A 12,026-nucleotide genomic window follows, 5' to 3' on the forward strand; every position below is an offset into this window, starting at 1 on the left:
TGTGTACGTGCATGAATATGGCTTACACACTTGAGTGGCAATTAAGTGGGGGAAAACACTACAAAGAAGATAAAAATAATAAGCTTACACATAAAGCTTACTAACGAATAAAGCCTACTAATAGTTAACTGTAACGCTGCCTGAACAGCGTGCACCTCCAATCATCAATACTCACCCGGCAGAATAAGGTACACATAAAACGCAAACGGGATGTACTCGATCATTACAAACATGTCCGTCACCGAGAGCCATTTTAGAATACGATTGATGGGCACTTTGGTCATATCCTTTCTAGTCAGCACTATAATGTTGAGTATATTGGCTATTGTGCCAAAGAAACATATCTGTGGGGGGAAAAAAATGGAGTGGTTATTAGAATATTAGCATAAATCCTAAATTGATAAAACATTTGTGGCTATCGATATGGATCACCCCCGGCCTGTAATCCGATTGAAATGCCATTTGCAAAATCCACCAACCATCCCTAAAGCATCTCTCGTTGGTATTAATAATTAGTAATTTTAAATACAATTTATATCCATGAAATAGTTATGCAAGTGCACACAGCCGAAATAACCGTGGCACAATTCCAGCTTCGCTGCAAATTAGATGCAAACTGACCACTCGCGAACGATTTGCAATAATTCCCTTGGGGTAGTGTGATACTCCACGACCAATTCCGTCCTGTGTTGATAATAATGTTTCCGTACGAAGTTTAATCCTCCATTGTGCAAAAGCTCTCCCCGTTGGCCTCCCGCACCTAATTGAATTGAATCACTATGGTGGTGGTGGTTGAATTATGCCTAAACATGAAGCAAAATTTTTCAGCACAGAATCATCGTGGGACGACTATAATGCGTAAACAACAACAGTAGGCACGGACACACGCGTTTACACGATATGTTGGATTACTTGTGTTTGCGAATCAAATGGCGGCGCATACGGCGGTTGTGATTGAGTGTATGTGTGGCCGGGATTGTTGGATGGGCAGAAGATTTTACATTCTTCATCCACGGCAACGGCGGGTCGAGATACACATGGGACGGCTGGGATGGGGACAAAAAAAGCGGTACATTTATGGCTAGCATTTTCGTAGAACACATGTCCCCGATTCCCCGCTGGATGAGCGTAAACTTTCGGCCCCGACATGACTTATGTTAACAACGGAAAGACTTATGTAACAGCTTTTACCGCCTGATCATGCCTTCAGGCTTTCCTCTGGCAGATATTGCTCGGTACTCGGTGATTTCGTCGGTTGGAAACAAATTTCATTCCTAGACATGGTTGTGGCGGGCAAAAAATATCACACGCCAGGTTTAACGATGCTTCTGTGTGATAGCTTATCAGACGTTTAGAACAGCTTACAGCAACCAAAGCAAAATGGGAGCCGTACATAATATTGCATTATGACAGTGTTCGGTACATTTCGAACATTCCGTCAACGAACAGAGACCGCTTTTGACTAGCATGAAGCAGGGAAGAATTTATCAGAAAGCTCGTAAACTGTCTATCTGACGGGTTGAAAAACAATTTCAGCTTTGATGCTTTCGCACAGTTACAACAGGCAAAATGTGGCAAAGAGATGAATGTCAGATCAGATCACTTGTTCTAAGATCGACTTGATTCACCTTCGTTGGATTTATGAGTTGATCAGGAAATCAACCATGAAAGATACTTGCTTTTTTACTAAAACTAAGATCTTGATTTTTCTCACTTTTGTTCTTTTTTAATAAAAAATAATTTCTCAAAATGTGTCTTTGTGTTTCAGATCCTTAGAATTTGATTGAGAGAGGAAACACGATAACAATAGTCCGATTCACTTACATAGAATCTCCAAAAACATAAAAATTACTAAGGGAATGACGGATGAACATTAATCAAACGAAAACAAATGTTGTCTCGAGTAAACTTCTTAGAATAATGTATAACGACAGAAAAAAGATATATGTTTGTTCAATACTCTAGAAATGTCTATTACCAGTACTCATGAGCGTGAAATAGCTCTGAAAGCATGATTCTAGTGTAGCATATCTGCTATACAGTCTTAAAACATTCCAAAATCTATTTATGTTTCACCCCATGCACCTCTATCGAGATATTAGAACAAGAACTGCAATAAACAAGTAACGCAAATAGCATAGACCTCAGGCGCAATTAAAACAATTATTAATCACTCACAAGTTGCAAGCACACATTCAATGCACACAAGTTGCAGGTACAAATCCAATATGCAAAACATAAAAAACATACACCATAAATGCACCGAGCGCGTGGAAAGTAACCATAAATCCGATTCCCACGATCACGCAAAGAATCTGCGCAATGCCAAAAGTAAAAACCATAACGCTCTTATTACAAGACAGTACAGGTGCGTATCAACCATTGCAGTTGAGCAATACACCCCACACCCGTGCGCTTGACTTGGTTCAAGTTTGCAACAGGAGACGACCCAACCGTATGTAGCTTATAGGAAACAGAACTACTCCATCTAACAAGTAAGAACTGAATGCAAGAAAACGTTAAACCAACCAATCAAAATTCAGACAAACAAAAGCATCAGATATCCGAGAGTCCGGTATGTGGACGAATGGAAATTTCCATCAAATTTGTTCTCACGATGTATACCCGAAAATTATGATATAAAATAAAGATTGACCGTTGACTAGACAGTCACTCGGAGTCACTCGCAGCCACTTGCACACGCGGTTACTGTCGTAGTTGATCGTTATGCTCAACTAAAGAAGTCTAGTGTTATTTCTGTTATGGGGGACTCTGTCCCGTAGTCCGTCCGAAAGAACAATCGCATAGTGATCAATACGCATCTATATAACGCGTCAGCAAATATACTACATGGCGATACAAGTATATTACATAGCGACCGTGATCGTAGCAAATATATTACATGGCGACCGTGACAGGACCTGCAATCGTCGGAAAGAAAAACGCAACAGTGATCGACCTAAAGTGAGCGATGAAAGGTGTTGTGTAAAAAAAAAAAAAAAATACAGTGCCCAGTGGTACAAGTACAGTGCCCGTGGCATTAGTCTGTGGTCTTCAGAATGTAAAAAAAAAAGAGTGAAAATGTAAAGTGTAAGATAAATGTGCAGTGAAATTGACACTCCAAATAAATGAAGAAGATGAACGCCCCGAAAGTGCTCTAAAAACCGGAAAACAAGGTTTTAAAGAAAATTATGAGATAAAAATACGAACCATATTAAATTAACAGAAACAGTGAATTTATTCTGCAATCCATGAAAAAAAAAACCGTGACCATAATCTGCAGTCATCGGAGTGATTGAATAGTGAACAAAAGTAGAAAGAGCGAAGTGTACGGAACCCGCAATGTGACAAAAGTGCGAGACAATCAAAGTTCTGTTAATCATGAGCAAGAACAATGCGATTAAAACGAGTGCAGTTATAGTGCACAGCTGAGCGATCAGCGGGAATCGACAAATAAGAGTGTAACAGAAAAAAAACATTACGTGGATTGAACGCTACGTCGCAAGTACAGAAATAGGAGATCCAAAGTGAAACATGGCAAATGAGTAGCGGAGGTGCATACAAAATTGTTTAGCGACAAATCTCTACGGATGCTAGACAAAGTTGAGAACCGTGGTTGTAGCATGAAATGAGTTTAATCTGCAATCTTGCAATGGAAAAGTGCGTGAATTCAATAATAAATCGCTGGATGTGAGTCTAGAGAACCAATCATTCTGCATAGAATTATAGACTTGTTATTGAGAACGGATCATAAATGACCGACGTGACAAACACTTTATTCGGTGTGTAAAAGAGCTAGACGTTTACTAGTAGCGAAAAACTAAAAATGACATACAACGGCAGTGTAACGTTTTTAAGAAAACATATTTTATTACAGTGTAAAGTGTATAACTACAATGGTGCACAGAAAATGTGTAAACGACGTATAAAAACTCGTAACGTATAAATCTCGTTTAGTGAAAGATAGTTGCAATACGATACATGCAAGTAGCATGTACACAAAATACGAGTGCGGTTATTCCGAAATGAATAGTAGACAACGAATTAAGATAAATGAAATAGTGGAAGGCGAGACCACGGATCATATTTATTGACCGGCGGGATCCAAAGAGACAGGAGTCTCCAACGTGGAAGAAAACGAACAGGAGTCCCGTGAATGGTGTTTACAGGAATCCCAACAAAAATGCTTACGAAGAGTAGCCGTTCGAAGATACTATTGGACAGGAGTCCATACGAAGACGTCAGATGACTCCAAAATGAAAACACCACATACAAGAAACATCTTCAAATATCCCTTCGCAGCTAAGTAATACGCTAATATATCCCGTTAATATAAATGAGGAAAAAGAAAGGATTACAAACTTTTCCACCAATATATAAAACAAAGATTAATTCGAAAAATTTAACAGTAAGAAGCAGCAAGAAGAAATATTAGTAAAGCATTCAAAGAATGTTGAATTAGATAATAATAGAACAGCACATCATTGAATTATTGTCTAAAATGGCTCAATTTGATATAGAAACAGCTTGTTCATTGGTATCCGTGTATGACGGATCATCAGAAGACTTTGGTGTTTTCGAAGACTCTGCAACATTGTTATATGAAATCAACTCTCCAGACAATGAACAAATGCTAATCAAATTTTTAAGAACAAGATTAATTGGCAAGGCTAGAATCGGACTATCTAACAACCTAACGTCTTTTAAACAATTAATTAGTAACATTAAAGATAGATGTCAAGAAAGGATCAACCCTCAAATAATTTTAGCTAAACTAAAATCTCTTAATATTAAGGATACAATAACATTATGCCAGGAAATTGAAATACTAACAGCAAAACTAAAGGCGATTTACTTAGAACAACAAATTCCAGAATCTATCGCTAAAGATATGGTTGTCAAGCTTGGAATAGACACGCTAATAGAAAAAGTTAACAATAGGGAAACAAAAACGATACTGAAAGCAGGTACTTTTGCCACATTAGCTTCAGCAATTCTAAAGGTAATGGAAAATGAAACCTATGACGAGACACATGATCGATCTAACAGACAAAATTACACCGACCATGACAGTAAACGACACAAAATACCAACATTCAGGAATCAATTTAACTTTTACGAATACGATGACTATTCTGGTTATAACACAGGATATTTTGACAGAAATAAATATTTTAATCAATTTAATAATAGACGTAAATATGCAGCCATCAAATACAGGCATAGTTCTGTATCATTTGCAAATAATTCTGAACGTGATAAATATCAAATTCAGAAACAAAGTAGTCATAAAAATAGGAATATTAATAATCATAATAAAGTAAGTTTATTTGAGCAAAGAAATTATGGAAAATATATATCGAATAATCACATAAGTCATAAAAACAAAACGAAATTCGCAAATAATACAGAAGTAAATAAAATACTTTTTATTAGAAAACATAAATCAGCCACCACAGGTAATACCATAGAAGAAAGAAGCCATGAAAACCATAAGACGTACATGGTAGAACCAGACAAATATTTTTGTAACGACATGAGAGCGAACGAATTAAACAATGATTACAGCGAAGAATATGAAATTGAAAGTACTGATCACAGTGATAAGGAAAATTTCCATACATCAATAATGCAGAACGAATTAAATCAACAATATGGTTACAATTATAATACATGTGAAGGAAATAACGTTGTAAACAAGATAACAGAAGATAATGAAGTATATAAAATGTATGAAATGAATAAGCCATATAATGAACAATTTGAAAAAGACACAAAAGTCTTAGATGATAAAGAAAATATTAATATGCACAGCAAAGCAATCAAAGAAAAGAAGGATGCAATGAGTATTCACAAACGCGCTACGAAAAGAAAAGTGTCATACGAAAAAAGAATGAAAAATAATCGCAATGAAATACGTTGCCCTACAAGAAAGGCTGAATACGTTGAAAATGATAAATTGAATAGAAAATATTCCATTATAAGTGAGGAATTGCGCAAAGCATCAATAATGAACCAAGTTAAAGAAAAACTCAAAAAGATTCTTCAAAAGAAATTGCATGCATTAATATTTAAAATTAAAGAAACAAACAAAGAATTCAAAGGCAAAGAACACAGATTTAGTTGCGAAAATAGCAAAACCTTCATAATCAAAACCAAATGTAAAACAATTATTTACTCATTATCCAACTTTAACTATCTGGTTAACAAATCAGTGTATGTAAAATATTACCCTCCTTAAAAATTTTGATGATATTGCTATAGATTAAAATTTAAATAATAATTTTAAAACCCAAAAAAAAACGAAAAAAAAAAGAATAATATTACAATTTCACTCAATCATAACATTATTCTTTCAAACGGAGGAGGTGTAGCATTTCTGCTAAACATCTTATAGAACATTGTGAGGAAGTAAATATACACGAGAATAACTTCAATCATTATCATTCATTACGTTATTCTACTAAAAGAGGGGAGGTGTAGCATATCTGCTATACAGTCTTAAAACATTCCAAAATCTATTTATGTTTCACCCCATGCACCTCTATCGAGATATTAATTTCACTCAATCATAACATTATTCTTTCAAACGGAGGAGGTGTAGCATTTCTGCTAAACATCTTATAGAACATTGTGAGGAAGTAAATATACACGAGAATAACTTCAATCATTATCATTCATTACGTTATTCTACTAAAAGAGGGGAGGTGTAGCATATCTGCTATACAGTCTTAAAACATTCCAAAATCTATTTATGTTTCACCCCATGCACCTCTATCGAGATATTAGAACAAGAACTGCAATAAACAAGTAACGCAAATAGCATAGACCTCAGGCGCAATTAAAACAATTATTAATCACTCACAAGTTGCAAGCACACATTCAATGCACACAAGTTGCAGGTACAAATCCAATATGCAAAACATAAAAAACATACACCATAAATGCACCGAGCGCGTGGAAAGTAACCATAAATCCGATTCCCACGATCACGCAAAGAATCTGCGCAATGCCAAAAGTAAAAACCATAACGCTCTTATTACAAGACAGTACAGGTGCGTATCAACCATTGCAGTTGAGCAATACACCCCACACCCGTGCGCTTGACTTGGTTCAAGTTTGCAACAGGAGACGACCCAACCGTATGTAGCTTATAGGAAACAGAACTACTCCATCTAACAAGTAAGAACTGAATGCAAGAAAACGTTAAACCAACCAATCAAAATTCAGACAAACAAAAGCATCAGATATCCGAGAGTCCGGTATGTGGACGAATGGAAATTTCCATCAAATTTGTTCTCACGATGTATACCCGAAAATTATGATATAAAATAAAGATTGACCGTTGACTAGACAGTCACTCGGAGTCACTCGCAGCCACTTGCACACGCGGTTACTGTCGTAGTTGATCGTTATGCTCAACTAAAGAAGTCTAGTGTTATTTCTGTTATGGGGGACTCTGTCCCGTAGTCCGTCCGAAAGAACAATCGCATAGTGATCAATACGCATCTATATAACGCGTCAGCAAATATACTACATGGCGATACAAGTATATTACATAGCGACCGTGATCGTAGCAAATATATTACACTAGAATTCACCAGAATTCACCATATTAGAAAAAGAGACAATAACATAACATAACAATATTTTGAAAATTTTAAATTCAAGACTTACTTGTTTTTTTACAACAGTAAAAAATGAATAACTATATGAAGTAATAATAGAAAATGTCATTTTCGATGTTCGATCGATAACACCCAAGAGCTCTGTACTAAAAACTATGAAATTCCGGTGTACTAAAAACTCAAGTTATAACATCCTGTTTTTGCACTAAAATGTTTGAGTTTGAACAAAAATAGTTTGATAAATCGTGGAATCGACCAGCTGTTATGAAAAGGATTGTACATCAAACCACATTCACATGGCAGACAGTTCTATAAACAAACCAAGACCCCCCGGGATGTGTTTTCTCGAACGGACTCTCCTGTATTATGATGCAAAACTCCTTCAGCTTATGTTTACCCACCACATATGCACGGAATATCCAATGTTTGTTTACTTTCTTCTGGTTGAGGTCGAGGAGTCTTCTTCTCGTAGTTGAGTTTCATGTTAATCCAATGCAGCGTTAAATTAGTTTAATTCGACACATTTGAAAGGGGAGAAGAACTTTCGCACTGGAACGTATTAAATGGAGCTGAGCTACTGGCAATGGAGATGATTAACACATTCAACTTCCAATTCTACATTTAATACGACGTAATAGTATCCAGCATTACGACTCGGATGGCTATTGGTATATGATTATGTTGCGATGGAGTTACGTCGCGTGAACACCACAATGTATTGGTTAGTTCGACACCAGTTCGCTAAATCCCTTAAAGAAAGAGAGAGAGCGTGCTAAGGATGTAAGGTAACACTTACCACAAGTGAAATGTAGCCGTGCAGCAGTTTGTACTCGAGCAGAATTTCCCGTACGGCACCTTTGCAGTAATCGCTACAGTTGGTCGCATCCACCTCGTCCGGCTCGGCCTGATCCGGCAGGGTGCGGTTCAGGAAGTTGAGCGATTGGAACACCCGCCGGAGAAAGTCGTTCACGTGCTCCTCGGTGATGTTGTGCTCGGTAATGTTCTGGTACTCGAACGCGTGCAGGTAGTAGCTCGCACCGGTTTCGTCCATTTTGAATCGGGTCGCTAGGATGTACAGCAGCCGTTGTTTGAACTCAGCGGCGTTCAGCACGATGGCCCGGGCGGTATCGTTGCTGTAGATGTAGTGCAACCATTCTAAGACACGCTCCTCCACACACTGTTGCTCCATCCTGTCAGGATCAATCAACGCCGCCAGGCGGCGTTAGATCGTACCAACCATGCCCGAGTCCTGAATCCATTGTCTGCAGCGGAATTTCCATTGTGCGCCCGTGGTTCCGGTTGTTACATTCGACCGAAAAATTGAAACGACCACGATTGTAAAACGGGATAATAATGAAACATACTGTTAGTAAAACCATCACCTGTGTGGAAATGGGGTGGGCAGGAAGGAATTAGGACCGGGTGGAAGGGAAGGTGTAAAGAATAACTTTCATTCTTGCATCTGCGGTCCCAAGTTCTCCATTGTGAATAAGGTGAGTTCGGTTAGTAGTGCAATAGCGAGTGGGGATTCCCATCGTTGGTCCCAGCTATCCGGTTTGAAATGGGTCGTGCTGGGTGTATCCGTGGCTTATTTGCGGAGGGTCCCGCTCAGTACCAGAAACACTTCAAGCTCCCTTTTTACACAATCATCCCGCTGCTAGAGCGATGCTCGCGTCCCGAGTGTAATCGTATTGACATGGCTTTTGCGTATTTACTGCTAATCCGCTCGTGCAATGCAAATTTACCAACACTCTGCACAATGATTGTTTGCGGATCGGTATTGAGAACGGTGCGAATCCCGAGCAGGAAGAAACGAAATTGGCAGAAATGTAATAAGGCAATCGGTCAAGGCACTTCCTTCATTTTGCTGTCAGGATTAAAGCTACGGGTGTGGAGGACCGGATCACGGGACTGTTGGGTTTTCGCAGGGGAGCAGGTTTTGGCAAAATGGCGAACGTCCATGCATTTAAAGCTATCGATAAATACACTGGCGTAATGGAATGGCCACAATTTCAAACGAATTCGTTGCGAATGAAAGCAGGGGATCGAAAGCAAGGATAATGGAATGCTATTTGCAAAAGAAGGGAAGTAGTACGTTTGCTTTTTCGTCCAAAATGGGTAAGATAAATGAAATTGTCGTTTTATTTCATTTTAAAATACGATGCGCCAATTTCATGCAAGCTCCTACCACGCAGGAGCTTAGCTCGGTTTTCGTAATGAACCAATTCATTTCCTTGATTGGTTTTTATTGATACAATAAAATAGGGAATTTTCGCTATAATTGGCGACCATTTTTGACTAGATCTAGATAAGATCTAGATTCTATATCTTGTTTTATTTAATGTTATAAATAGGCTCGATAAGTAAACATTTCTTAAGAATACAGCAAAACTTGCAAGAGAGCAACAAAAATAGACTAAAGATTTTTTGTAGCTAGAACTATACAGAACTCCCCTATTAGCTCTAGACTTTGCCTAATCCTTGTAAGCCCTTGTAGGAAAAGAGAATACTGAGAAGGATTTGGAAGGTTCGAAAAGAGGATACTGGAAAAGATTTGTATGCATGCCTATGTATGGAGAAAAGACCAGACTAAAAGGTGGAAAATCAGTGGAACACCACTCAGAAACACTTCCAATCTCGGTTTAAGTCTGGACAGAACACTGGTGCTTAGCGTGGAACCAACCTGAAGAAACTATTAACTATTATCAACTCAATTAAATCAAGGTGATGGAATGTTGTAAGAACTTCCCACTCAATAATATAAAGTCCACGGTTACAGAACATTATGAAACTACTGAATGTACTGTCCAAGTCAGGCATTTCTCAACAGGGTTTTTTTATTAACTTTTGGGGAATTGTGGGTATATTGTGTCTATCGGGTATCTTTCGCCTCTTTTCAACACGAACAGACTCTTTGGAAAGGAGTTCGCATTTTCTGCCGGTTGTATGACATCATTCTGGAAGGTGTTGCCAGCATTTTTGCCCAATGTTTACAAATTCTTGATTTCGTGGAATTGTATCGGTGATGGGTTAAGTTAACCCAACTAAAACGCGAGACCAAAAGGAATGTAATGCAGATCATGATTGATGCTAACGGCATCAAGACAAAGGACCGATAGTTGCCACCTTAAAACGATCGTGACTTCGAATTACAATATTAAGCAATATAAAGCAATTCAATTTGGAAGAGAATTGATCACACCTACAACAGATACTCCCAGATTTCCTAAAGCAAGACACAAAACGTAGGACTAATCTAACTTATATAGAACACTACAGATGTATATCCTTGTCCCTAGACTTTGACTTTGACTTTGTCCTAAAGCCCTAGACTTTGACCAAGGAGTCCTAGCCTGTTAAGGGAGGACACTAATAAGACATCTATTTTTCAGTGTAGGTGCGTTGAAAGACGATGGACCACTCGCTACAATAACGAGCTCGTCTCACGCGAATGCATCGAATAAACAATCTAGGCTGTATATTCAGATTGTCATAAACGACAGAGGATATGTGGTAGACCCTAACTCCCACAGAAATAAAACCTGGTAACAGACCAACAAAATTGTAGCAACTGCAGCGATGGATAAATAAGAAAATAATGTTGGGAAACGACAATACAATTCTTAGAGCGGTCCTGTTTTGTACTGAGCGAAGTATTGCACTAATGTTGATTCGTGTACACAAAGTTTAAATTCTACGAAGAAAGAAGAATAACCATTTTTATCACAATTCCGGTTCCGTCAATCAATTTGGTTAGCCAATGATGAAAATGGACAACCAACTGCAGGACGTCAGGCTTAACATAGCTTAACATCAAAAGAAATGTTGAACAAGAAAAAATACAAAGAATTCCTAAAGACCGATTTGTCGTTTAGTTTCCGAGAGAAAAGCAAATTAAAAGCTGCGTGTTGCTTGTCTAGAATTTAAAAATAAGCCACACGAAAATGACGTAATGGCTTTGGTTGTTTTTTTTGTTTTGCTACCAAACCAATTTTGCAGTCTTCACAAAGCGTTCCCGATGAAAACAAGATGTTGTGTCTGTTGAAAATAACGAATTCTAGTTCTGTGAAATACAAACATATTTAATATCACTTTGTCATATTTTTAAAACACACCTGTTAGAAGTGGATCGTTTAACATGCAGCAAAACAAAAACATCAAACGAATACCAATTTTGATGCTCAATGGTAAGTAGACAGGCGAATCATCGTTGAATATAGTTGCGATGGAAACGTGCCCGTTCTGTTTCCTGTTCTGTTCTGTCTTTTTTGTTTGTTTGCCATGATACACTTTACTTCGCAGCTCCAGAAGTGACGTTGATCTGGATACTTTCTTCTATTATCATGCCAGCTGTGTATGGGCGATGGTTTTGAAAGTTTTCTCCGACCTGTTTTCAAT

The 12,026-nt window shown here is 37.9% G+C and overlaps 1 protein-coding gene across 1 annotated transcript in view; it reads right to left on the reverse strand.

Moving 5' to 3' along the window:
- LOC128305823 (G-protein coupled receptor dmsr-1) overlaps positions 1-12,026 on the reverse strand; it is a 35,450-nt gene that overhangs the window by 7,882 nt on the left and 15,542 nt on the right. Inside the window, exons 2-3 of the mRNA XM_053043438.1 lie at positions 8,425-8,890; positions 176-344 (exon numbers count right to left, since the gene is read on the reverse strand). Of these exons, the coding sequence (XP_052899398.1) occupies positions 176-344; positions 8,425-8,817 (562 nt within the window). The 5' untranslated portion in view covers positions 8,818-8,890. The remainder of the gene's footprint in view (positions 1-175; positions 345-8,424; positions 8,891-12,026) is intronic.

Source organism: Anopheles moucheti, chromosome 3 (assembly GCF_943734755.1).
Source record: "Anopheles moucheti chromosome 3, idAnoMoucSN_F20_07, whole genome shotgun sequence".
In the NCBI taxonomy this organism is placed as follows: domain Eukaryota; kingdom Metazoa; phylum Arthropoda; class Insecta; order Diptera; family Culicidae; genus Anopheles; species Anopheles moucheti.